The sequence below is a fragment of the Panonychus citri genome, unplaced genomic scaffold (genome assembly GCF_014898815.1).
Source record: "Panonychus citri isolate SS breed McGregor unplaced genomic scaffold, ASM1489881v1 Contig00040, whole genome shotgun sequence".
NCBI classification, from domain to species: Eukaryota; Metazoa; Arthropoda; class Arachnida; order Trombidiformes; family Tetranychidae; genus Panonychus; species Panonychus citri.
Genome location: NW_026515445.1, coordinates 1,663,522 through 1,691,260, shown reverse-complemented (window position 1 = coordinate 1,691,260; position 27,739 = coordinate 1,663,522). Strand labels below are relative to the sequence as shown.

The 27,739-nt window shown below is 35.5% G+C and overlaps 3 protein-coding genes and 1 pseudogene across 4 annotated transcripts; 3 read left to right on the top strand and 1 right to left on the bottom strand.

Annotated features, from left to right (window-relative positions):
* The first annotated feature begins 829 nt into the window (after nt 1-829).
* On the top strand, nt 830-10,922 carry LOC128397912 (uncharacterized; annotated as a pseudogene).
* A 558-nt stretch (nt 10,923-11,480) lies between these two features.
* Nucleotides 11,481-16,282, top strand: LOC128397708 (probable serine/threonine-protein kinase MARK-A). Of its 2 annotated transcripts, none has more exons than XM_053358452.1 (3): nt 11,481-11,576; nt 11,670-11,753; nt 14,867-16,282. In XM_053358452.1, exons 2-3 carry the CDS (start codon nt 11,741-11,743, stop codon nt 15,400-15,402), a joined length of 549 nt encoding a protein of 182 aa, XP_053214427.1. In that variant the 5' UTR covers nt 11,481-11,576; nt 11,670-11,740; the 3' UTR covers nt 15,403-16,282. The 2 variants fall into 2 exon arrangements, with proteins under 2 accessions (XP_053214427.1, XP_053214428.1); XM_053358453.1 differs by having other exon boundaries at nt 11,499-11,570.
* Nucleotides 16,283-16,906: 624 nt separating this feature from the next.
* Nucleotides 16,907-18,770, top strand: LOC128397707 (uncharacterized). Its single transcript, XM_053358451.1, has one exon. It carries the CDS (start codon nt 17,116-17,118, stop codon nt 18,298-18,300), a length of 1,185 nt encoding a protein of 394 aa, XP_053214426.1. The 5' UTR covers nt 16,907-17,115; the 3' UTR covers nt 18,301-18,770.
* LOC128397706 (uncharacterized) lies at nt 18,765-27,349 on the bottom strand. The gene is made up of 11 exons (XM_053358450.1): nt 26,921-27,349; nt 24,778-24,864; nt 23,602-23,700; nt 23,229-23,336; nt 20,743-22,808; nt 20,465-20,660; nt 20,184-20,402; nt 19,911-20,102; nt 19,222-19,851; nt 19,034-19,156; nt 18,765-18,965 (listed from the first exon to the last, which is right to left on the bottom strand). Exons 1-11 carry the CDS (start codon nt 27,030-27,032, stop codon nt 18,877-18,879), a joined length of 3,921 nt encoding a protein of 1,306 aa, XP_053214425.1. The 5' UTR covers nt 27,033-27,349; the 3' UTR covers nt 18,765-18,876.
* Between the last annotated feature and the right edge of the window lie 390 nt (nt 27,350-27,739).

The window sequence follows — 27,739 nt, the reverse complement described above, 5'->3', positions numbered from 1 at the left end:
ACCAAAAGAGCTTACAGATAGATAAAAAGAGGCAAGAATAAGCTACGCACGAACTTTCCTTGACCGTTTTTCAACTAGTTGGGGACATTATCGTAAAAGAATCACAACTACAGATGAAACTTTGATATCGTATGAACCTGATTCTGGAATTCATGGATCATCAGCATGGTGCTTTGAGGATGAACCAAGGCCAGAACGGGAAAAGCCTACTTTGAACAAACGGAAGACAATGCTGTCCGTTTTTTGGGACTTAAACAGAATAATATTGGTTGACTTTATACCCCCTGGTGCTAAAATTACCGCTGATTATTATTGTGATCTTCTTGATCGTTTAATTATCGCCATTGAGGAAAAAAGGCCATATTTGTCGCATAAACTCATACACTATTTACAGGACAACGCTCGTCCTCATACTGCCGCCGTAACAAAAGAAAAACTAAAACAGATCGGATTTTCTATTATCCCTCAACCGCCTTATAGCCCAGATCTAAGCCAAAGCGAATATTTTCTGTTTAGAAATTTGAAATGTAAGGTCAGACAACGAAGTTATAGCGACCAGAAAGAGTTAGAAGAGTTTTTGAACGAATGGATAGAGAGTCGACCTTTCGGTTACTTTCAAAACAAGAAAACAGTGAACGGTGAAGCAGAGGAAGACAGAAAATTCATATAAAATTTTTATCTAGTGCAACGTTAAATAGGGCCCCCCTACCACACTAGGTAGGAAAGCTGAAGTTCCACCTTTAAAATTGCACAAGTGAAAAGTTTAATCCCGTAGGAAAATGAGAGCTTGTATCAGCTTTTCCACTCGAAAAGGTGACTAAGCAGGACTATGCACGTACGCGGAGGTAGAGTTCGCACAGAGATCAGAGATAAATGTCACACTATAGTCATTAAGTCGAAAAAAGGCGTCAAAGACGCGAAAGTTATTAGAGAGAAGTTTTTAGAACAACTTAAGCCAATCGATAGTAACCTTCGAATAGACAGCATCCGTATGACCTTTGAAAGTCCATCATTAGTTATCAAAACTTCCGATCAGAAAACATTAGATAAAATCTGCACCAATAATAGCTTAGCATCAGATTACGAAATCAGAAAACCAGCCAAACGAAACCCGTTAATGACCATTAGAAACGTATCTCGAGACCTTGACCGAAACAAGATATCAGAAGCACTTCACAAACAAAACTTTAGTGATCTCACCGAGGAGAAATTCAATGAACAGCTTAAGATAAGATTTACATCTGGTAATAGAGATACCAACACTTGTAACTGGATAGTTGAAGCAGCTCCCTCTATGAGAAGAGAATTATTGAAGAGAACATGCGTATACATAGACTTTCAGAGATGCCAAGTCGAAGACTTCTTTAGATTAGTTCGTTGCTATAAGTGTCAGGGCTACGGCCATATTGCAAAATACTGTAAGAGAGAAGATATCTGCATCCACTGCTCCGAAAAACACTCAGTAAAAGAATGTCCAAACTTAGACAAAACACCCAAATGCATTAACTGTAAGAACTCGAAGAGAGACGATAAGCACAAATCCTCAGATACATGTTGTCAGATGAGAGAAATAGCCACTAAGATCCAAATTCAATCAATTGCCTATGAGTAAAATGAAGGTTATACAGCTTAACCTCAAGGGATCGAAAGCCGCTACCTTAGAGTTTTTACAGTACATGCACGAAGAACCATATCATATCGCTATCCTACAAGAACCTTATAAGAATATAAGAAACTTCAGGTAATTTCTTTCGATTTATCCGTCGTAGGTCACATTCAACCGTCAGCCATTATTTTAGTTCATCAGTCACTAGATATACTTGTCACGCACTCATTATTACACTCTCACCACAGCATCTGTTATATATCACAACTCGATTCATACGTCATCAGCAGTTAATTCCAGTATAGCGACCCTATCTGCCAACACATAGAGACATTATCAGCAATCATCGCTAGAATAGATAAACCAGTCTTGATAGGAATAGATGCTAATGCTCACTCTCCACTCTGGTATGATAAAAAGAAAGATGAACGAGGAATAGAGGTTGAGAACTTTATCGCCAGTAGTTTTAATCTCCATAATAAACCAACCAATCAACCAAAACTGGACTGTTAATCAGACAATCTCGACATCAGATCATAATGCAATCACTTTTAACCTTAATATGAGATCATCTAGTTTTAATAACAATTTTAACAACAGATTTTACAGAATAGACTTAACAAATTTTAATTGGGTCTCCTTCAAAAAGTCAATACAAGAATTAGAGCTCAAACTAAATAACACATCTTGTTATACCACAGATCAGATAGAAGAGTTCACAAAAGCGCTGGTAGAGGGTATAAGAGATGCGACAATTAAAAATTGTAGACAATTCAAACGTCAAACTAAGTCATTTTGGAACCATGAACTAGATATGATGAAAAGAAAGATCAATGATGACCTGAAGAAACTTAGTAGAATCCTTGCACCAAGTTACCGGAGAAAACAGCTCACAGAAAGTATAAAATACAAAGAAAAGTATATAAGAAAGCAATATTCGAGGCCAAACAGCAGCACTTTAGAAACTTCATAGCTAAGCATAGGGACAACATTTGGGGACCAGCTTACAAATCCCTTAAACAACGCTCCGTAGATTTTAGCTCGCTTCCATCCTTTGCTCAGAATCAAAGTTCTGACCTTAAGTCAAATTTGGACATTCTTTTAGATACTCTTTTTCCGAACGACGATCCAACTCAAGACGATGAGAGTCACTCTATCATCCGCAACTACAGTCTGAGCCATCAAAATGACAAACAAGAGAATAGATTTTCCGCTGATGAAATAATCGAAGCAATAAACAAAACAAAATCTGGTAAAGCCCCAGGTCTCGATCAGGTACTTCCAGCTATATTTAAGTCCAGCACGCGTGTTCTCTTCTCCCAATTCGATCGTCTCTTCAACGCTTGTCTGTCGGCAGGTTACTTCCCCCGTCCGTTCAAAGTCTCTAAACTTATCTTACTTTTCAAAGGTGGCGATAAAGATCCATCATCCCCGAAGTCATACAGACCAATATGTTTACTTAGCGTAATAGGGAAAACTCTTGAAAGATTAATGATATATAGAGTACGAATACATAAAAAGCACATTGTCTCCTTACAATTCGGTTTCACTAAGTCTAAGTCCACGGAAGATGGCATCAACCATGTATTGGAATCAGCACACGGATCCGAGTATCAGCATATTCTGTTGGTATCCCTTGACGTGTGTGGAGCTTTTGATCATGCGTGGTGGGCATCAATTCTCGCAGAATTAAAACAATTAGATATACCACAAAATCTCTTCTCTCTGTGTAGATCCTTTCTTCATGATCGAAGCCTTCAGTCAACATAGGAACCATCTCTGTAAATCGCAAGATCAACAGAGGTTGCCCCAGGATCAATTTCTGGTCCAAAATTCTGGAACTATCTATTGAATCCGCTACTGAAGACCTTCAATCAGCCCGAATGTACTCTGTCTGCTTACGCTGATGATTTGTCACTCATTATAAGAGCGAATACACGTAAGGACCTTCTAATGAAACTTGAGTTATCTTTGGAGAAAATCACATCTTGGGGACAAGTAAACAAGATCAGTTTTAATCCGAATAAGACAGAAGCAATGTACCTTAAAGGCGGGTTTTAGGACCTTACTCAAAATACATTAGATCAGGTGACTTTCACATAAAAATAAAGCAAGAAATCAAATATTTAGGAGTACTCATAGATAGAAAACAAACATTTATTCCTCATCTTAACTACATCAGCGCAAAAGCAAATAAAAGATTTACATTATTAAAACAAATCAGTAAAGAGAACTGGGGTTTGACCCATAGACATCTAAGAATGATCTACAAAGGAGTTTACGAGTCAATCATTAGCTACTGTCCATCTTTATTATACAGAGTCATTCACAAAGTAACAATACAAAATAAACTCAAAACAGCACAAAGACCAGCTCTTTTACTCCTAACGAGATCCTTTTCAACCACACCAAATGATTACTTGCCAATTCTCGCGGGTGTTTTACCATTAAAATACCTAATAGTTTCACGAGCAGTCAGATATCAAGTCTCAAGAGGTCAAACTGTCACGCTAAACAACATTGAGTTTAACAGTACAACAATTAATTCCATACACGAATATGTATTAGACCAGATACAAAACGACTGGGACCAACTTAGTCACAAACAGCTATATAGTTACATACCAAGAGTAAAAGATCGAATCCTTGCGTATAAACATATTCCACCAGAAACTGTACAGCTGATCACTGGTCATGGTAACTTCCCCCATTACTTGACTCGTTTCCATCCGAAAACATTTCCGCTCAGCCATTGCCACTGTGGTAACCCAACCACGTCAAGTGCGCATATCTTACAATGTGCCACATTAACGGACGAACAATCCGGCTTGACTGAAGTTTGTCTAAGACACCACATAGTGGTTCCAGTCAGGTCTTGTGATATACTCAATGATCGGTTAACAAAACCTGTAGTCAATCTTCTCCAATCTTACTTCAAAGAAAGAGAACAAAGACAGAGCATGCACAATAAGATACTACAATTCGAACATGAATTCTTACACTTCATTATTATAATCCATTTAAGCTATTTACTAATCACAATTTTAACTAACTTTTAACTAACTTTTAACTAACTTTTAACATTTTACTCTCAAATTATTTTAGTTTAATTCTATTTTAGTAATTCTTAAATCCCATCATCTCACATGAAAACATTCTCTCATAACGAATCTCAGCCCTCATAGTCTCTCATTCTAATTCATTTGGATATGTTTGTACTAGCCTTTTAACCGTCATGACTCTTTCGATAATAACCATAAACTTAAGAGAAACAGACAAAATACAAAGAGCTCCGCTCGCATCTAATCCATACTTTGAGAGAATGTATAGCAATGTTGAGACAGGTGGGATCCACAAGCTAGGGAAATAAATCGCAGCAACTAGACACGGGAACACTGAGGAATAGTTATATGGCATTAGGCCATCTAGATAGGAAATAAAGTCGCCGTCACACAACATGACTTTAATTAGTCGAAGTGGCGGGGTGGATGGTGGGCCGACTTTGCGTGTTCCCGTACGCGGAGGTAGAGTCCACAAGTTAGACAACCTTTCTAGCCATACAGCTGTTCACCGGTCGTTACTCACGACTTTAATAGCTTTCTCTCATGATATACTAATCATAGGGGCAAACTCAGTCTGTTACCCTCCCCAGGCACTATCCTGGATTGTCCTCGCATGAACCCTATCAATTGAAGAATTTTGAGATGATTAAGACACTAGGTCCAGCATGACCCACTGGTACTTTGTACACACTTTTACCTCTAGTAGTGATGGACGATTATCGACTTTCGGATCGCTCGAAAAGATCAATCAAAAAATTGTAAAGATCGATCGATCTTCGATCAAATTTCTCTGTTGATTATCATTCATTTTTGAAACGATCAAAATTTCGCGCCATCAAATGCGAAAGAGTTGTTCTTACTTTTTCTCTTTCTTTTTTCTCTGTCTGCAATGATCGATCTTTCAACAAAAGTAATCCATCAATTTTTTCTCAAAAAAGATCGATCGTGATCGAGTCATTTACTCGGATCGGTCCATCACTAACCCCTAGGTCTTCTATCCAAGCCTTGGTCAGTGACATCCTTGAAAAAATTATGGTGACAAGAGCTTGAGTGTCTATAAGGGATGTCGTTGATAAGGCAGTAGTATGGAACGTCTGACCCGTAAGGGGCATTCTTCCGAATCAGAAGCAATGCTCGCTTTCACTCCCTCCTATCCATAGTATGCTTTGCCCCAATCAGCTCAAATGATTGAACATACTACTTCAATTTGGTCGCTCCAGCTGATGGCTTTGCTTGATTATACCATATCAATACTACTGCCTTAGTCTCTCTTTATACTCTATTGTCCCAGGAAAGGCATTTCAGCCCACAATAAGAGTCGTGACGTGTTTCAGGTTCCCTGTGCACCTAGCTAGCCTATGCAGCTTAACATTTTGCCTTCAGATCCTTCAAGCCCGATGACACTTTCGACATTAACGCTCAGCTATTTATTCTGCATATATGTATGTAGGTATGGCTACAAGTTGTTATTCTTATTTTTATTGATTTATATGATAGGAAAGCTATATTTGTAAGCTGTATACAGCATTTTAATCGACAATGTAAGGGCTCTGTTTCAGCTTCCACCGTAGATGTGACATTACACATCCCACCAGGTCTAACTGCTTTTAACACAGTTAGACCTGGTATCGCACGGCTGGATTGAAAGTCAATCTCGCAGCAACATATAAAACTAACTCTATATGCCCCCCGTCAGCCCGTCAGACGGGAACACATGCATGTATAAGTACTTTGGCCCGGAAACTTATCTTACCTTAACTATGTAAAGCATATCGAATATGCACAAAAGCAAACCAATAAAATAACTTTTTGGTTTCGGAACGTTACCATAAAGAGCTCACTCAAGGATTGTTTTCAAGACGCTTCTTTAATGTAAGTGCTCCTGCGAGTGCTTTCTTCTAGGTGCTCTCTCAAAGCATTTTTGGATACGTGTGCCATTAACAATAGCTAGTTTCATGCAAACTTGTGCATAAGAGATTCGATAAAAAAACGCTTTTTTGAAAAATCCAATCTTCTTGGATACATCTAGACTTCATATGTTAGCTTTATGAATGCACCGTATTCGGAAGTATAGCCAAGATATGTTTCTCTCGATATTGATAAAGAAGAAAGGATTTCATCTGTGACTAATTGAAAGACAACAATTTGTTTGTGAATAATCGCAATTAACTAATGTGGTCACGGAATCAATGCGGAAGTCGCTCCATCTAAAAGTAAAATGTTTGGCTTACGAATCAAGGCTCGAGCGATTGCAATTCTTTGCTTTTGACCTCCGCTCAAGAGCATTCCCCTTTCTCCGACAACAGTCTCGTACTTTTGGGGTAGATCACGAATGAAATCATGAATCTTTGCCTGTTTGGCAGCATCTTCGATCTCACTTTGAGAGATATGATATTCTAGAAAGTAGGTTATATTGTAAGCGATGGTACCACTGAAAAGTACAGGTTCTTGTCCAACAAAACCAATGTGACTTCGTAAATGAATTAAGAAATTAACCCAAATGCTTTACGCTCAAGCAAAACTTTCTGCTGGCCTCGTGTTCAAGATAATCGAAAGTCGATCAGCGATCAACAATTTATCACAAGATGGTCTGAGACTAATCAGGTGAAAGGAAACATTTACGATTTCTGAATAGAATTAATTTTTCGTTCTCTTTTCCACTTTGGTTAAATAGTAAAAACTAAACGTTTTTTCCTCATTTTAATTTTAGATTTTCGTTAATGAACCAGAGACGAAGAACAATATTGAGAGAAGAAAAAAACAGAACGAAAGTGGAAAAGAAAAAGAAAAAGAAAAAAAAGTGACATCTATTGTGAATTTAGAAAAGAAAAAAAATTCTGTGCTCATGCACCTTGTGGATTTTGGATTTAGTTTCTTGTTTTCTCTTTCATTTGATTTCACTTGTTTTCATTTTCATTGTAATTTATTTGTTCACTTATTGAGTTTTGTTTCTTCTGAGATCATTTTGTGTATATAACTGTTTTCAATTTATCAACGGATAACATCATCATTATCATCATCATTAAATATGTTGGAATCATTGATACACTTGTGACTTTGTTTTGTTGAATGTTTTAAACATTAAAATAAACCATTGGTTCCGCCCCGACTCTCTCAATGTGTTTGTTATCTGCAATGAATTTCCTATTACTCTAATCTTATTTACTGTTGATGTTTCTAACATCAGCAATTGAGCTCTCTCTTTCCAAGAGTCACAAACTGATGAATTTTCTCTTATTTGGTGATCAATACCTGACAGTCCATCGACTGTGAATAGTGTTTATAGTTATTATATTTGACAATCGGACCACCTTCCTATGTTCAGTTGCTCAACCAATGCAACAATCTTGTTTTTGAATTGTGATAAATGTGGCGCAACGGTAAGCGCTTTCCTTGTCCTGATTGTCATAAAACATTCCAACAAGTAGATCTTAAAGCACATCTAATGAGACATATCACCCAACATCCATATGTTTGTTTTGCTTGTGGTAAAGGTTTCAAATATGATCACACTTTGGACTTTCATATAAAAGTCAACATGGTGCAGAGAATGGAGCCTCAGTGGAGGTGCTGGCGGCAGTGGTAACAACAATATTGGATCTGGTAAAATGAACAATTTAACTTGAAATCTTTGAATCGAAAAGCTGTAAGATTAAACGAGAAGTGCCCGATGATAAGGCAAGTTTATTTGGTACAAGTAACGTTGATGGCCGAAGACTAGTTTCGCAACTGCAAGGTGGTTTATCATCACCGCACGATTTGATCGTTAATAACCATAACAATGTTCCCTCTAACAACAATACAACCTCTTCCACGAGTGGAAAGGCTAATAGTTGTGATGATCGTCTAGTTGTCAATGAGATTTCCAGTGATCTGCGTCATCATTTATCTACTAATCCACTACAATTGACAGGTTTGAACTTATCCTCTGGTCCTGTTGGCCTTGGTCTTCTTGAACCAAGTATCTTGAATGGACTGAAATTTCCTATCGCTTTGAGTTCCTATCCATCTGCATCATCAAATTCATCTCAATCATCATCCAAGTCAAACAACAACACTGTACCAATTGTACCACCACCAATACTACCTTCATCCACAGTGTCATCATCACTTGCATCATCCACATTAACATCATCACTATTAACAACTACAACACCACCTTCACCCTCACCTCTTGTATCATCACTGGCACTATCATCATCATCATCTTCATCATCCACATCTTCAACACCAATATCTTCGACCAACAAAGAGAAACTAATGAATTCATCTCAAATGTCTTTGATTGATTTCGGTTTACAAGGCGATATCCTATCTCCGAAATTTACAAATTAAATCAGAAAAGGTATTGATATCCATTCTCGAAGGTGTTCATCCAACGAATGAGCAATTGTATTCATTGTATAAATGTTGTTTATGTGGTTTCGCTTTTCCCAGCCTCGAACCTGTCAGTATTCATATTCAGTCAATGCATTCAAACAATTTAAATTTAACTTGTGATAAATGTGGCGCAACATTTAAATGGAAAAGTGAATTACAGTTACACGAACAATTGCATAAAGTGATGGATCAGTCTATCAATAGTATAAATCCAAGTTCAAACAAGTGCAAATCTCATCTACAATTACCACAAGATTCTCATCATTCTCACAGTAATCAACAGCATCAAAGAGAGCAACTCTTGCAACACCAACACCAACACCAACACCCCCAACATCAACATCAACATTACCACCAACAAAAACAACAAAAACAGCAACAACAACAACAATCACGTGCATTGGTTATGCCTTCATTTCTACAACCTAATTTAGTTTTCATGAATCCCTACTTGAGTGGGGATCAACAATTAATATCCAAAGGAGGTGACGAAACGAAAAGAGCTAAAATAAAAATAGAATCAGAGGAAGAAATCAATGGACGAGAAGATGTTGGTCAAGGGTTGAATTTGTGTCTGAAACGTAAACACAAGTCAGAAATTTGTGATGCTAACAACAACAACAACAACAACAACCTTAACCACGACAATAATAATAATGATAACATTATCAAGCATAATTGCATAAACTTTGATAATGAAAATAACATAAATAATTGTAATGCTCATGATAATAATAATCATAGTAACAATACCAATAGTCGCGAGAGAGTCTCCTCAATGGTGATGGATGAGCCAATTGATTTAAAAGTTGAGTCATTGTTTGCTGATTCAAATAATAATATCAATAATATTACCGATGAACCCACTAAGCTTTTTACATTGTCTCTAATGCCGCCATCGGTTGGACTATCATTTCCACCGCCAACCGCATCACAATTAACATCAGCAGCAGCGGCAGCCGCAGCATTTGCTGCGGGCATCTCATCTCAACATCAATCTCAGAGTGAGAAAAACAAACAGTTACATCAACATTTTCAAAGTATTGCATCAATGGTGTCAGGAATATCCACCATGACAACGACGACCACTTCAGGACCTGCATCGACATCAGGACTTGGGACAGGTTCCGGCTCTGTTTCGTCGTCATCTTCTTCAGGCAGTATCAATGGAAATGGAAGTGGTTTTTTAAATGTTGGTGAAGTAGTAGGAGGAGGTGGAGGAAAAATTCGAGAACCTATCGGGGATATTGAAGAAACAGCCCCTGGTCAGTTCAAGTGTCGTTATTGTGAGAAAACATTTGATCGTATATTTTCAGTTCATCGCCATGAAAGAGTTCACACAGGGTATAAACCGTGCATATGTAGGGTTTGGTCGAGGTTTCAGTGAGAAAAGAAATCTTCGACATCATATCATTCGATTCCATAGCGATGGAAGTGGCGAGAACTTTGAAAAGAGTTCGCAAAGAAAAGTCGATATCGGCAGCATCATTTCTAAAGAAAGCTGCTGTTCGTCTTCTCAGCAACTCAAGTTTAGAAGCAAGTGCAATCGGAAGAGGAAATTGACAAGAAGCAAAGTGATAAAACAATAGTGCTCGTGATAACGAGGGTCGCCACGAAATGGCGAGACCAGAGGGAAGCAATCTGATGAAAGGCCTCGGCCTCGGTCTCAGTCAGACGAGAGTACAAGTGCAAAAACAAGAAACAGAGAGAGTTGCAATAACTCTGATTATAACGAGATTGGATCAGATGCAAATGGAGAACCTTATGTCGAAGATGGTGACAAAATGTGTGCAGTTTTTTCATCTTCTTCATCGTCCTCATCTTCTCGTCGTAGAAAAAGCAAACCAAGTAAAAATAACTAATATAGAATCGACTGAGAGAAGTGATGGTCAGGATTATCTGAAAAATTGCAAGTCAATTTGTGAGAAAAGACGAAAATGATGAGAAGATGCAGATAAAATATGAAATGAAGAGGAAGATGGAAATGAGTATGGGGCAGGAGGGAATAAAGACTCGTATGGAATAGACGACGAAGAGGGACGAAGAGAAGAAGAAGAGGAAGAGCCGAGATAATGCGATGGTTGCTGATTATTGTGGTCAGGGTGATGATTCCAATGAACAGGGACACCGATGGTCGTGTCTGTACGGAAAAGGAGAGGGACAACGGGACGGAAGATGAGAGAGTCAAGGATTGTGCTGATGAGACCAACAGTAACTGTAATAACAATGATCTCAATGGTTCTTTAGATGGAAATAAATGTTCCAAAGAAGGTAAATTGAGATCACATGGAGCTTTAATTACAGTCCAAGGTAATTATGATTGTGTGTTGGCCGATGTCCATCGTTTTAATTTTGATCTGTTTGATTTCTTAAGACTTGCACTGGTTGACAAAGTATTAAAACGGAGTAAACAAAGTAAACCAATGATTGGACCCGATGGTAGATATTTATATCCATGTGATCACTGCCAAAGACATTTTGTTCATCCTCTGATCTCAATCGACACATTGGATTCCATGAGAGTAAGGGTAATCTTGATGAATTACTTTTATACATACAATCTTCATTTCGTTTTTGATAATTTTTTTGTTCAATATCTTATTTCTTTATTTACTCATTAGATATTCGTCCATTTAAATGTGAATTCTGTGATTACCAAAGTCGCACAAACAGTCAACTTAAAGTTCATGTTATGAGACATGCTGGTGAGTAATATTGCAAAATGTTTTCTAATTTTACACTTTCATTCAGATTCAGTTCTCATTCAGTTTGGACAATATTTCGCCATTTCAGGTATCCAGTAGGCGCATCGTACTCTCTTCTTTTCTCCATGTTTGATATTCTCCATTCTTTCTAAAATCAGAATACATATAATCACTGAATTTTCTTATTTCATTATTCTTTCTTTTTCTATTGAAGTTGAAGCATAGCGATGTCATTTCCTTTCTTTCTTTTGTTCTCGTCCGGTTTCAATTCATCCATGACTCTACTTTCTCTCTACTAGCACCTTCATCTTCACCACGCCCAAATCTATCATCATCATCTGACTAACAATCATATCAAAATCTTGTTCATTTTCATCATCATTCTCATCTTCTTTCTCTTGATCTGACTTACAATTATTATAGGATCTATGACAGTCCTTAGCAATTTTATTCTCAAAAGAATCAGATATTTACCCAAGAATCATTTCATGCCAATTTTACTGGTTCCTTGTTATCAAGAAGAGTTTCCATTTCTTCATTACTACTTATAAGGTTCTACTTGTCACTATCACTTTTACAAAATAAAGAAAAAAATCACGTTCTCAGGCATGCATGACGACTGATGAAGAAGAAATGAAGATGATGATAGTGATAATATGATGAATAGGTGAGGATGCTGATATGACTTTCAAAAACTACTTTCACTCGTAACTGAAATTGATCTTTGGCATAATTTGGCTATTCGTTTAACGTGAATAAGGGCCTAAATTTTATTCGGTAGTTTCATCAACTGATTGGATTGCATGAAGACAATAACTAAATTGTGGTTGCAAATCAACCGTAGACTTTTTTGTTAGATCTAGAACGAGGATGACGAGGATAATAGAATGATTAAAAACGTGATCTTCTTTATCCTCAGTTACACATTGAACATTCTTGTTGATGTAAGCTAATCAAATCGTCTTTACCTTCTCGACCTTTATCATTTTGTCCAAGTTTATTTTATCAACGTGATATTATCTCTCTCTCTCTCTCTCTCTCTCTCTCTCTCTCTCTCTCTCTCTCTCTCTCTCTTTGCATCGCCTTCAACAATCACCCAACCACTTGAAAACTTTCATTTCAAAAGGTTTATTGTGAAACGCGTTTTCACATGATTTTGATTATGTCTTTCATGTAAACTTGTGTTTGATAACTTATGATATCCTCCTGAGGATAATAAGCTTTGTCACGAGCCTGGGGAAATGAAGAAAAGACGAAGGAGAGAAAGTTGAAGAAAATGAGAGAATCTATCTATTTCAATGGAAGTTGCTTCTAATGATAATTATCATCAGGCATGGCCAATTCATTTTGATGATTCCTATGCTCACTCTGAGATCACATTCATTTATGAAATATCATGTCATAGAATTTGCTGTGAAAATGAAAAGAGAATAAGAGATGAAGAGGGGTGAGCAGAATGCAAGAAGATAAGACCACAAAGTAGAATGAGAGACATTGAGGTTCTTAAGAGACTGAGCAAAGATCGAGAAGCCCAAGTTACTTGTCATTACACTTGCTCATATTAAATTGTAATGCAGACAATCAACAGTCGGGAATAACTGTTCATGATTATCATCAAGACTAATGTTTGAAATCTATTGCATTTCATTATTGTTGCAAACCGAGTGACAATAATTGATTAATATAAAAGCGCTTTTAATTACCCAAACATTAAATTTCCCTGTGCAAATTCAGAGATGAGAACATCATGTATTAACCATGAAACCCAAGCTCACCTTGAATATTATCGATATTATTGATATATTGATACATGAGCCTTTCTACTGCAAACTTTTCACTTTCATGTTGATATTACACCAGCGTAGTTGCAGCGGTTAACTACTCTTGTTTATAATGCAACTAATTGTTGCTAAAATACAACATTGATCGGCTTCAATTAAGAAAATACTGGTAATTCATTGGGTCATGAAAGATAAGAAGACAAACTATTGAGCATGATATTAGTTATTTCATTTTTTGCTCTTCTCACAATGGACTGCAATTCATCACTCGATATGGTTCAGCTCTTCTCTGTGATAGCTCACAGGTATCTCTTTCCCATTGCTAACACCAGCAACCACAATGATGATTTTCATGATCATCATTCTTGATCATATATCCCAACCCCTTTTTGCACTTACTTGAGAAAGAAGCTTAATAACTTTGGACTTCAATTAGATCTCCTTCTTGGTGGTGGCTTTTAACTTGTCTCCAGGGTGCAAAGAGCATTGAGTGTTATTATTAGATCCCTATGGATGGATGAGAAAGAGAACTTTCATCAGAATCTGAAAACATGGTTCGCTTAATCTCCAGCAATTTTTTATTCTACTAATAAACATCAACGAAATGATTTCATGTCCAAGAGAATGACAAACCTTCATCACTTTTCCCTTACTGACTCTCTACACATTAACAAATCGTGAAACAAATTCTCAGTTTAAGAAACTAAACAAACATTTATTATGTTTTCTTATTCACACACATGAACAAACCAATTAATCTTGATGTCGTTCCTAAATATACATGATTTCATAGCCAAGGGTCATCATTTCATCGATCAATTGATAATAATCCCAACACAATTATCGCCATGAGATTTTAATGACTTTTAACTAGTTTTCTTTTTATTAAGAGAAGAATTGACCATAAGTTCATTAATCAAGTGAATAAATTCTGTGTGATTGGCGGAATTACTATTGATACTTCATCTCAATATAAGAAAAGATTTTAAATTGGTGATGAAGCAAAGAGAACAATTCACAAAATTCATTCAGAACAATATTATTGGGCGCATCTTTCATGGGAACAATAGTAATGAGAAATAAACATCCATGCGAAGTATTATCTTTTTTACTGAACAAAAAACTTGATTGTTTTTGATTGTAATATATTGAGTTGATTGAATTGAATTATCTGATTACATTGTAAACATTAGTTACATGGATCAGTGAGTAAAACTTGTTCATCTGTTGATCGATTTTGTTATTAAGCTCAATTGTTGGACACTTTCTTAATTTTGTTACCTTGACGATTAACTAATTATGTCTATATTTTTGTTGTTTAATCTTTCACAGGAATCAAACAATATCTATGTCATACCTGCAACTATAATGGAGTAACCCAATCTGATCTGAATCGTCATCGGAAAACTCAATCACACAAATCAAGAAGTGGGAACATTTGTTCAATATGTTCATTGGGATTTTCCACAGCGACATTACTTGAAGATCACATATTCAAGTTCCACGACAACAACAATAACAACAGCGAAAGCCATGGAAATAATGACAAACGAGGACTATCAGCAAGTCCAAAAGAATCCAAAAATGGATCGTGTTTATCATCTTCACCACTCGAAGCAACTTTATCCGTCTCGATAAAAGATGGACCAACTGCATCGACATCGACATCGACATCGACAATGTCAATGTCATCAGCATCTTCACCAAGAAAAGCATCCAAAACAACAACTCCACCACCTGCAATGTCCGAACCCATGAAAACCGAAAAAGTCAATGAGATGGACAAGAACAACAATAATATCGACATGAATCACAATAATGTTCTAGGGCTTAATGCAAATAGATTTTCAGTTAATAACTTGTTGTAAGTGTTTGCCCGGAAGCAAAAGAACGAGATTATCTGACTGCGAACATTCTTTTGGTCAATCACCTGACTTGACAAACCTCCTCGATTGATGAGCATTTCATTGATTGCTCTTACCTGTTGATTGCTACCAGAGCATTTTATTAGTATTATTACCCGGTCTTCCTGTTTGATTGAATTCCCCAAGTTTCAATTTTTCCTGATCATCTCATCAATGTTATCACTTGTAATTCGAGGTGAAAGTAGTTGAATCTTTGTTAAATATTTCACAATTTTCTAGATACAATGTAATGTAGACTGAGCGAGCTTAGTGCTGAGCTACACTGAGAGTAGACTGGAATTAGCTCTGACAAGATTGAGCCAAGTTGCTTCATCTTTCGGATGTTTCCACAATCAAGCAAAATTATGATGACTCGAAACCAATGGCAATTGCATTCCCACCAAATCCAATTATTTCCAATAACTTAACGAAATGTGAACACAAAATGTGTATTCCTTGTATTCCTTGTATAACTTATTATCTCTTCTTTCATTTGATTGTTTCCACTTTTTAAACCTTAACCATTTCCATTTCCATTTCCATTTCCTTTTCTCGTTTCTATTTTTTTATGAAGGTACAATTTGCCCTAGACTATGTTCCTCATCTGTGAACATGGTGAATCTTGGTCATGATCCAATTAATTGCAATATTTATCGACACCATCAACACCCATTGAAACAGTTAACTGGAAAGTTATCAATGAACAAGAAATCAAATGAAATTAATACGAGCTTATGCCTTAAAATACTTGGTTGCTTTATGGCTTAAATTGATAACTTTTTTCTGTGATTGTACAAATTAAATCATTTATTAAACATTAAAACACCTTTATTATAATATATTATCCACAAATTCCGATTAAAGTCCCGTTAAAGGAGTAATTCGATTTACAGAAAATTGAATATTTTGGTTGAGCCAACTAAACCTTATTGACTTGGAATATTCAAATTCTTGTTCCATTCGATCATCAATGATTCTTTTAAACAAGTGAATGTCTGATTTCAATTAAAACCATTAATCGAATATGATTAACAATCCACGTGATTTAACATCTGAATAATTTTCCTTCATCTCGTCTTCTTTTGAATCACCTGGATTAACGAAACTCAATCTCTTGGATTAGATTTCGTGCATTTTTCCTTCCATCATGGATAATGTTCCAGGATCGAAAAGGATCGATCGAGTTAATCGATATACTCAACGCGCTCAATTCAACAGATCAAACCTTTGGAAAATCGAAATAAAGATGATTAATATTGTGGTCGCAGTTACTTTATTCTCAATTATTATTTCGGCGATTGTTTATGATCGAAGAAAAATCGTAAACATCTAATCTTTGAAACTCGAAAGAGTTTCACAACTTAACCCGTTGTTCGAATAATCGATGGATCGAAATGTCCGTCGGCCTTGATTAAAATCGATTAGAGTTCGATGGATCGAGGGAGAGAGAAAAGTGAGGGACGAATTTCTAAAGATTAAGTTTATTCTCCAGCTGGTAAGTGAACCTTCATTCCAATTGATTGGAAGTTAATCATTAGTAAGAATCTACTAAATTGTTTCCACTCAAATCCATCAGTTCTTTTGTTTTTGTTCTTCGACTTGAGTTTTTAAAGTGATTCCACTTAGTCGCTTTATCTAAAATCCGTTGTGTTTTGTAGTCGCTAAAACACCAGATCTATGGCTGAATTTAGGCCAGAAGATGATGAACTCATCTCCGAACGCTACTCTATTGGTAGTGGTGTTAAATCTCAAGAGTATCGAGTCTCTGGAGCAACAAAAATGACGATTGGAACCAAGAGCCGTAAAGTTACATCAAAAAATGAAAAAATTCGTAAATTGGATGAAGCTATTTGCGAGCTTGAGGAAATTTATGCAAGTCTAAACCTCGACGATGAAGATCTTTTCGACAGAGCTGAGAGACGCGATATGCCCTCTAAGTTCCAATTGATGCGTGAAAATTCAGTGATTTCAGATTCTGATCTTGAAGTTGGTGAAACTGTACCTGGGAGGCGAATGGAATCACCTCAGTTCCCCTCAGCATCTACGAAGAACTCAATCTATCCCTTGGAAACCGGTTGGTCTCACCCTTATTGCGACGAGTTTTTCCAAAGTCGTCATCGAAACCTTGGCTCTGTTGAATCTCTTTTATCATCAGCCGATCCTCCACATCGGTGCAAGGCTCCTGCTCGACGTCGATCTGCTATACCGGATCCAATCAACGATGATCTCGCTGCCCGTAAAATGGTCAGAAATCGAAACGAGAAATCGAGCGGAAGTAAAAAGATTCAAAGTTATTTACTTCTTTCGCCAATCTACAGTCCAACAACCAGGACCGATATAAGCACTGAAATGATTTCACCTGAAAATTATCTTTCAACAGAACCAAAGCCTGACATCGAAAAGGATGACCTTTCCTATCGGCGTTTCATTCAATCAGATGCTGCTGCTGTGAGTCCACCTCATCCGCCTTTTGGAATACCGATCGGGCCCACTGATTTAACTACAATCAACAATTATGTCCATGCGACTTTGAGTGAAAAAGACAAAAACTTTTTCTACTACAGAGTGAAGCCTTATTATCCTCACCTCATTAAAGATGATATGGCATTTAGAAGTTTTCGTAAGGATCTTGTCAAATCTCCAGACGAATTAAGAAAATCTTGGATCAATGGGATCAAACTCTTCCCGGTGACAACACAACATCTAATCAATCAACGGAACGAATCTCAAAGTAGATCGTCGTCTACAGATTCGATCGGAAGCAATCAAGACCATTTGGACCAATACTATCAACTGCATCATCAACATCCAACTCGAAGTTTCCATTCATCAGGTTTCCAAAGTCAATCATCGCTCGTTTAAATTGTTTATTCAAACAAACTAATCAATTGATTTTCCATTAATATAGCCAACGCGACGAATTGGTGTACCAATAATCGTCCAACAATTGACCTGTAACTTGCGTCTTTTAAGTCGACTAAGGTCTAGTCAAAGTTCACACACAAATGAAGAGATTTCTCCTCGTTAATCTTTCTCATTGAAATTTCTAACAATTGAATTTATTTTAATAATGTTATTGATCACATTAATTGTGAATCAAATTGTTTTATTTTGTTTCATTGTTTACACTTACGCGGTTTCATTTTCATCATTATTTCAAATACAATGTAATAGTCGAGTTACCTTGACTCTCTCCATGATCATTATCATATTACAAAAACGATTCACCCAATCATCATCATGACATTGAAACTAACAATCAATTCCAATTGAGTTGGAATCATTGGAATTCAATAAAAGGGATGAATTGATTACAATCATAAAAATTACAATTAACTTTTTATTTTTATTGTTTGTCTGTTAAAAATTCACTTTAATCATTTTACTTGGAATCAGTTGCTGATTAATTGTGATCCTTGAAAAAGTTGAGAATTGTTCTTAAAGAGGTTTACTAAGAACATGAATAACTCCATTGGTCGCAGTTATATCGGCATAGGCCAATGGAACTCCGTTTGCAGTCACATAATCTGTGAAAATAGAATAGAGAAACCAATTAGTTAAATTGTTTACGAATTTCATTCAATCGTTAAATTACTTGGTTTTCTTTGAAGATTTATCGACGTTTTATTGATATTTTCAACATTGATTCCTTTACGATCGTTCATTGGAATGGCACTAGTAAAAAGAACTCTTTTCAAGCTATGCTTTACCAGGAAATCTGTTTTTGGAAATAAAATGAAAATTAATAAAACGATTGTGATGATTAAATTGTATCGATTGTACCTCGACTACTTTTGATGTCTCTTGTAACTTTAAGCAGTTCATCTTGACCCAAAGAAGCAAATGCTTGGTCAGTGGGAGCAAAAAGAGTATAAGGACCAGGAGAGTCTGAGAATTCTGAAACTAAATTGGCAGTTTTTATGATCTGTGAGATGTTGGTCAATATCGGCGATCCTGAGATAATATCGAAAATGGTTCCATGAGGTGGATAAAGGACTCTGTCAACAGCTAAAAACTTCATTTCCCCCTGTTTATATTCATCAACAACCGGAGCCCCGGAAAGCAAGGATCTATTTGCTTCTAATCTTGTAAATTGAATCGGTTTATCATCTGATGATTTCAGGGTTTCTCCATCTTCCAGTGCAGATAAATTAATTTCACCAGGAACCACATGATAGGCAAGAAGCGATTTCAAATTTTTAGGATCACTGTCCAGTTGATTCAATATTTGAGACGGTAATTTACTAACAGCTTCATCAGTCGGAACAATTATCGTATAAGGTGTGTTGTTTTGCTTTAATTGGTCCAATACACCCGATTTCTCTAACCATGACACGAATTTGCGAGCTTTCATTTTTGGTCCAAGTTCTTGACTCTCTTCTCGATTTCTCTCATTAGGATCGGAATAAAGCCCTTTAGACAAAAATGTATTATGAATAAGTTAACGTAAACTTGATATCTTGAATTCTTACCTCTTCTTGGATGAAACTGGTTCGAAGGGTCAGTTGATCCCTCATATGCTCGTCCTCGGCCACGACTATTAGTCGTGAGGTTTGCTTTTAAATCTTCAGGCAAAAGAACTCGATTGATAATATGAATAACTCCATTCTTTGCTCCTAAATCTGGTTGCTTAATCGAAGCCTGATTATTGATGATCACGGCTCCTGAAGTTCAATGAATTTATTAATAAGTAAATCTTCAGATTCTAATAGTACAATATAAGATCTTAAGTTGCACCAACTGACCTGGAAAAGCTCGAAGCTTCAAAGGTTTTTGTCCAACCATTGGAAGAATGTTTCTTGACCTTGATAATTTCTCGGAACTGTACGAACCATTAATGATATGATTACCAACCAATGAGAGAATCAATGATGGATCGCTCAATATTTTGTCTCGAGTTTGTGGTTGAATCTCTGCAAATGCCTCGTTATCGGGAACAAGGATAGTCCAAGGCCCTCCAGATTCTTAATCAATCAATAAATGAAAACAATTAAACAAAATCAATGGAAAACAAGAATAAACAAACCTTTCAATTGCGGAATCAAATTACTTCGTCTTAAAAGACTTGCAAAGATTGAAGTGTTTTCCAATTGTTCAATTTGTTGAACAATATCCTTTTTAACTTGATGATCAGAATCACTAATCACTTTTCCTAAAACATAAACATAACCATTAGTCGCTTCAGTTGCCGCTAAAATCGGTGATCCATTGGCATAAACTTTCTGAAAATGAATGGAAAACAATTACAATCAAAAGATTATCGAAATGAAACAACTCGAGTTTTCAAGAATTTTCAATTCTTACCATCCCATCATCGAAAGCTTTTATTGTTATCGGACTGTTTGAAATGGATCTAATTACTAATCCATCACTCATCTCATTTGGTTTGACTGGATAATTAACTATATGACGAAGTAAGAAATTCTGTAAATCAGCTGGGTTACGATAAATTTTATCGAAACCATTATTTTCCAACTGTTCGAAAGCATCGTCAGTCGGTAGGAAAACAGTAATTGGTTTTTTCGAAGAGGCCAAGTTATGTAAACCAGCTCTTCTTATTAGATCTTTGAACATTGAAAAAGATATCGGCTTTTTCTCAAGAAATAGTCCAGGGTCTTCGAGAATATCGGCAATTGTATTTGAGTCTACTTCTGGTTTATTATCAACTTTTGGTTCTCGAGGATAAATTGGCTCATTATTGTTTGGTCTGGATGGTCGATACTGAGGATCACTCTGATAAGCACGACTGTCAACTGCACGAACTGGGACATTGTTGTAATAAGTTGGGGGCTCGGTTGTAGTAGTCGTTGATCTTACAATTTGACGGCCTCGTGCATTAGAATTGCCTCCTCTTGGTCTTTCTGAACCAATGCGACGGACATAATTAGCTGAGTCATCTTCGTATCGAGGAGTAACTGATGAAGAAGCTGTTGATCGCCAAACATCTTGAGGGCTACGTGAAGTGGGCCGACGAGTTGAATCAAAGAAAGTGGTGGAAGGAGTAGTTTGATCATTCAAATAATATTCGGTTGCTGGACGACGGAACCCATTGTCGCTTGGAGCTCTTGGTAAATTTTCTTCTGGAGATGTTGGATTATTTCTAATCGGGCCAAGTTCAGGCTTGAATCGTGGATCATATCGAGCTGGTGAAGGCGAATCATTGTTCGATGGGTTATTAGGATTCGATGCACTCGCAGAAATCAAACAATTAACATCTTGTGGGTGACAATTAATAGTATTTGAAACATTTCTATTAGTTCCTGGGTTATTAGATGCTGAAGGTACAGGTCGTCGGAAATATGGCCTTCGTGTTGTTTGATAGTTATTGTTGGCATTGGCATTTGGTGAAAGTTCTGGTTGGTTTGGTTCATCAGAAATCGGTGAATCGAGATTTATTAATCGTCCATCTTGTGATCTTCGGCGAGTATCTAAAGGTGGACTTGTTACTCTTATGAAAGGACTTGGCGTTGTTGTGGTCGGTCGATAAACAAGAGGTGGACTGTAGGTTGGTGAATTATCTCGCGATGGTGTAACATTTTCGACACCTTCCGAGTCTTCAACATAATAAACCGAAGGAACTAAATGATCATTATTGTTGTCGTTAGGCCTTGATATCGGTCTGATTGGATCATTAGGAATAACATCGAAATTATTATTAGAATTGTTTTGATAAGGTCGACCTGTAGGCTGAGGTCGAACTACAACTCGTCGACGAAGACCGAATCTTGGAGGTGGTGTGGGCGAAGCAGTGTTGTCATTATATGTTGATGATCCTTGAGTTCCTCCGATATTGTTACTTGTCCCTGAATTTGTTTCGTTCGGTGATGATGTGGATGACGGAGATAATGATGATTCAGTTGATACTCGACCAGGTGTTCGAGTTCTAAAGAACCTTGGTCGTTCCTCTTCGACTTCTCGCGTTCTATTATCTCCCTGATTACCTGTCGTTAAATTGTGATTAGCAACCAAATCATCCCAAACATTATAATAAGGAAATGGAGTAGTTGATGACGACCCATTCGAGTCGGGAGAGCTAATTATCTCTGGATTAGCGGCCTGAGATCTGCGTAAAAATTTATCTGAACTTGGTTGGAAATAGTTTTCTGGTGCAATGGTCACATAATTAGGCTGATCTGAATGTCCAGCGATTATGCGTTCAGGTAAGTTACTTGTCAAGCTATTAGGTGTCGTTGACGATAACTTGAGTGTTGATTCAACGTCGTTGACCTTTGGCTGACCACATTTACAATCATCAATCAATTTTTGAGGTAAAATTAATTTAGTGATTCCATGGACAATTCCATTGGTAGTTGATTGATCAGGTTCGAGAATTGGAATTGAGTTCACCAATACAAGATCACAATCTTTAACTGAAAAAAATTATTGTAGAGGAAACAATTAAAATCAATTGAATTCAACTTCCTAAATCTAATTCATTTTCAATATCTTTTCAGCTATTTAATAATAAGAAAGTTAAAGGACTTTATGATTATCCCAATGATAATTAATCTTTTGGAAGTTCGGTCATAATAGCAACTTATCAACACTAAATCAGAAGAAAATTGATTGAATCTTTACAATTGAATACAGAGTAGGTAGAATAATTTATTTCTTTTTTCATGATAAACTTTAATCATCATCATTAAATTTGATTATTGATTCTCTCGACACTTATTGTGGTGCAAAGCAAATTGTTCATTCTACAAGATTGATAATTATCACAATTAGATGAAAATTATATGTTATCATGAATCAAGTTTTTTTTATGGAAATTAAAGAGTCACAATTACCTGTTTTTTTGGTAAAATTAAGAGATTCACCGCCCACTGAATATATTGAATTACCAGGGAGTTTATTGGATGAAAAGGTTCCTGGAATTATGTGATTCTCGATGACCACTGATCAACAATGAACAAAGTTACAAAATTCATTAATTAAATTGTTGAATAGCAAACAATAAGACAGATGGTTATAATTTATTCACAGGAAGATAATTGTTAAGGAATAGAACATGAAAATAACAAGTTTTAATAGAAAAACAAATCAAGGTAATTTCATTGATTAGTTAGTGAGATCGGTGGTGTTTATTATTGAATTTGTGAGAGAGTAAATCACTAATTGATTGCTGGTTAACAGCATGAAGATATTAACAATTAAACTTACATCTGAGGAAAGTTGAATTAACAAGCATTTCTTGAGCAATCGACCAAGGGACATCCCTAAAGGCTTCATCAGTGGGAACAAAAAAGGTCAACTCGTTACCTGTTGATTGTTTTGGCAGAAATTCAGTTAAAAACAATTAACACAAACACATAAACACGATAAGAACATTATATGTTAACATGATGAAAGGGCAGAAAAAGTTTTAATTCCAATCAAATCACCATTAGGGTCAATATTTTTAGACATTCAAACTGATAAATGTTATGATCATGAGCTAATTGTTGCCAAAATAAAAAATTGGTCAATATTTTCATTAGTTTCAGTGATGATTGCAAAAGTTATTACAAGTATTGTGAAGTATTAATAATTAAAATTCAAATCATTTTGATGCGTGTTAGCTTTTTGATTACTTTACGTTGCTAAGAGCAAACAATTATAATTGTATATCAACTTTAATTGTAATAAGTTAATGGTGATCGAGATGAGTATCATTGTAACAAATAGCGTTTATTGTCTTCAATCAAAATGATCCGAATGGAAATTATCTCATAAGAATTAAAAATTAAATTGTTCCGTCGCAATCAAACAAAGAGTAAATCTTATTTGTAATTTAAATTGTGCACTAATAAAATAACAATTGACTATTAACTCTAATTGTATCTGTTTGTTGTTTAATTGTTAATTCAATGTAAACCAAAGAAACTTAATACTCGCTAATGTAACACAGAAACAAATGTTTTGATTAACTAAATTCTGATTCATTGAATTCATTTAGAATCAACAATTAATAACAATAAGAAGCGTTTGTTTTGAAACAAATAGCTCATGATTGTGGTGAGAACATGAAGATAAATGTAAGTTAGACGCTTTGAAATAAAGAATCATCAGAAATTGATAATCGCAATCAATTGATCACCAACTGATTCTGTATTGAGATGTTAATCCAAGTCAAGGTGAATAATAGTGACTCTTCATCATCATGGTCCTAATCATGATGATAATCAGAAAAAAAGATAAACTAATACAACCACATAAAAAGCACCAACACAATTAAGATTATGTTACCCAAACTGTTCAATGATCTAACCCAATTAGTTGATTGTGAATGTATCAGTTGGGATAGATGGTGACTCGATTGTGATGAAAACTCCTACAGGAATGAAGATGATTACTCACTAGAAACATCCTTTTCCAGGTCAGCCAACGAAAGATATTTAGCCATTCGATCGTACTTATCGCCAATTAGTTCAACTGTACTTCGATCTGTAATAATTGGGTGGAGAATTAAATTCATTGTTATAATTAAGATTCAATTAAAAGTAATGAGTGAAACGTTTCCGCAATTGGTTGGATATCAGTGGACATCAAGCAAAAATTGGTGACAGTTTAGATGACAAAGTTAATAAAAACTATAAAAGTGATATTTTAATTGTCATTAATATATTGTCATTGCTACAAAACCAACATCATCAACTTAATCAGATTATCTTTAATTGTATTATAATGGACAAAATGTGATATACATAAACACAATCAGCAAATGATAACGATAAGCATCTTAATGATGAGGTGTGTTTAAGACAACAACAACAATCGAATCTGTTGTCAACTTATTTAGTCTCGAAGTTAAAGGAAAAGCCAACGTCTTAATAGCCTTATTAATCTCAGTTTGATTGTTTAAATTGTTCACTCAAATGATTTATAAATCAGCCAAACCCAATTCACTAAAAAAATCAACGAAATTAAAACAATTTTGAGTAATTATAACGTAGAAAATTAAATCTTACAATGTAAATGAAAAACTGATCACAATTAATGAATCAATTACCTGTCACAATTAACCTTCATGAAACAATTGCAAACTAGATTGACCAATATCATAACTGTAATTACTGTTTGATTGCAATTATCTGAAAATTATTCATTCTTAATAAAGCTTGATAATAATTATCTAAATCTTAAATGTAAGATTAATTGTCTACCCTTGGAAATGTTGATAGTTTTGTCCTAATCAAGTTGATCAAAATGACAGTGAACTTTCATCTTAATTGTTATCCTTTAGTTTCAGTTATCTAGTTAAAATTAATTAACAATTAATACAACACAGTTGAAGTATTGGTGATGATAAAGATTTCCTCGTATCAGTTGAACTTCATTTCACTATTAATTTTAATCGCCAAAACAATCAATCATCTTGAAATATTAAGAGACTACAAGTTGTTCATATTAATAGATTAACATACATAATGAACCTTATTGAATTTGAAAGAACCTTCTGTTGATATTAAATGTCCATGAGAATAATTTTAATCGATAGTTCATGTTGATTCCTAAGAATCATCATCGTCATTATCATGATGATTATCATGAAAAGAGGAAGATAAAACCTGGTCCATTGGTCCTTGATGAGACTTTTAATGAATAAACAAAAATCTGAGAATGGAAAGAAAACTGGACAAACAATAGAAATCGGTAAACATTGGTCACTACTGATTGTTCATTATAATCAGACTTCATCTCTTAATTGTCGATAGGGACATTCCCGTCATTCGTTTACTGTTAAACTCCAATAAAAGTTAAGTTACAATACAAGTCAATGGACATTAACCAGTGAATATCAGATAATTGGACAGTTTGAAATAATATAAATTTTCCTGAATTTCATTAAACTAATCAACTGGTAAGAAAGTCATAGTAATAAAATCAACAGACTATTGATTGATTGTTTATTTATTTGTTTATTATTATCAACATGTTGCTGTTAAATTTATTCTATTCTTTGTATCAATGATTGTCCAGCATAAACTGACCTCCAATTATTTGATTTCGGGTTGGGTGAGAATGAATTTAAACGATGAAAGCTGTTGTTTTTTTGTCATTTTCGCAATGATAAGTCATTGTCTTAATTTGATTCTTAATTACGAGTTCTATCATTACGACAAACTGCACAATTCATGGTTAATTTAGTGAGTTTTGTAGAGAAGGTGAGAAGTTGAGATGACCGAAGGATGTGGACAGTAGAAACAAAAAGAAACTCTAATAATCTAAGTGATGATTAAAAACATCATTTGACGGGAAAAACAATTAAAAAAACTTTAAGGTCAAATAATCGAGATGACGATGATTAAGATGATGGTCACTTAATATTGTCTCACAATATGTTTTGTAATTACAATTATCATCCCGAAAGCTAATTAATTTCAACGGTTTGTTATTGTTATGAACTTTTCTTCCTCAAGTTGGAAATAGATCAAGAAAATTTTTCATGACATTGAACAGATAATTAATTTGAAAAGAGAAAATTTAATTATTAACTTACCGGGAACTGATTGACGAGTTGTTGTTTGTATCTGATCAGCTGAAGTAACATTACTCCAAATGGTTAGAATCACAATTGACAAACAAATCGGATTAATTTGATTAAAACTCATTTTCTCTTTCAAGCTGATTGATTGTTTTTTGAATTAATCGATTTTTTCTTATATAAAGTTTTTTTTATAAGATTAAATAAATCATGAGTATTAAGTAAATCGGAAGAGTTGGTATCACAATAGAAAAATGGTCCGAAAGAGAAACTTTTTTAGAACTTTAAAGTTCGAAAGAAAAAAGTTTTTTGTCCACGAAAAGTTTGTTTATCTTGAAGCACGAAACGATAATAGAAAGAAAACTTAAATGTGAATGTTTCTGTTTGTTGGAGGTGTTTGAATGATTATGTTCAGATTGGAACCATGATTCTTAAGATGAGCCGAGATGCTGAAGATGATGAAAGTGAGAGTGAGAGAGAGGGGAAAAATTCAACCACTAAAGTGACCCTAAGACCTACTTTTGCGTGAGGCCGAGTGAGAAGAAGGGGGAAATCAGATGAGAAAGAAAAGGTTGGATAAAAGTGGCTTGTCAACTTTTGAAAGAGGATAGAAGGAGATCTGAAAGGGAGCCTTGAAAGTGAAAGTTGTTTCAAGAAGATGGAAAGTGAGTGAGATGAAGATAATCACTATTTCTGAATGAAACACCCTGAGAAATGATAATATTAATAGTAATTTACCTTTACTTTATTGGTTCTAGTAGATTACAATTGGTGTGGGTGGACAAATTATCTGTTTGTCTGAGTATCAAAATCAACACTTTGCCCTCCGGGAAT

What these genes read in the sequence shown, in the direction of transcription:
- LOC128397707 (XM_053358451.1), top strand. Translation starts at nt 17,116, where the DNA reads ATGGCTGAATTTAGGCCAGAAGATGATGAACTCATCTCCGAACGCTAC.
- LOC128397706 (XM_053358450.1), bottom strand. Translation starts at nt 27,032, where the DNA reads ATGAGTTTTAATCAAATTAATCCGATTTGTTTGTCAATTGTGATTCTA. An exon ending in CCTGGAAAAGGATGTTTCTA is followed by an intron (nt 23,701 to 24,777) that starts GTGAGTAATCAT and finishes AACAATCAACAG; the next exon opens with GTAACGAGTTGACCTTTTTT. An exon ending in GAAGCTTCGAGCTTTTCCAG is followed by an intron (nt 20,103 to 20,183) that starts GTCAGTTGGTGC and finishes ATTGAACTTCAG; the next exon opens with GAGCCGTGATCATCAATAAT.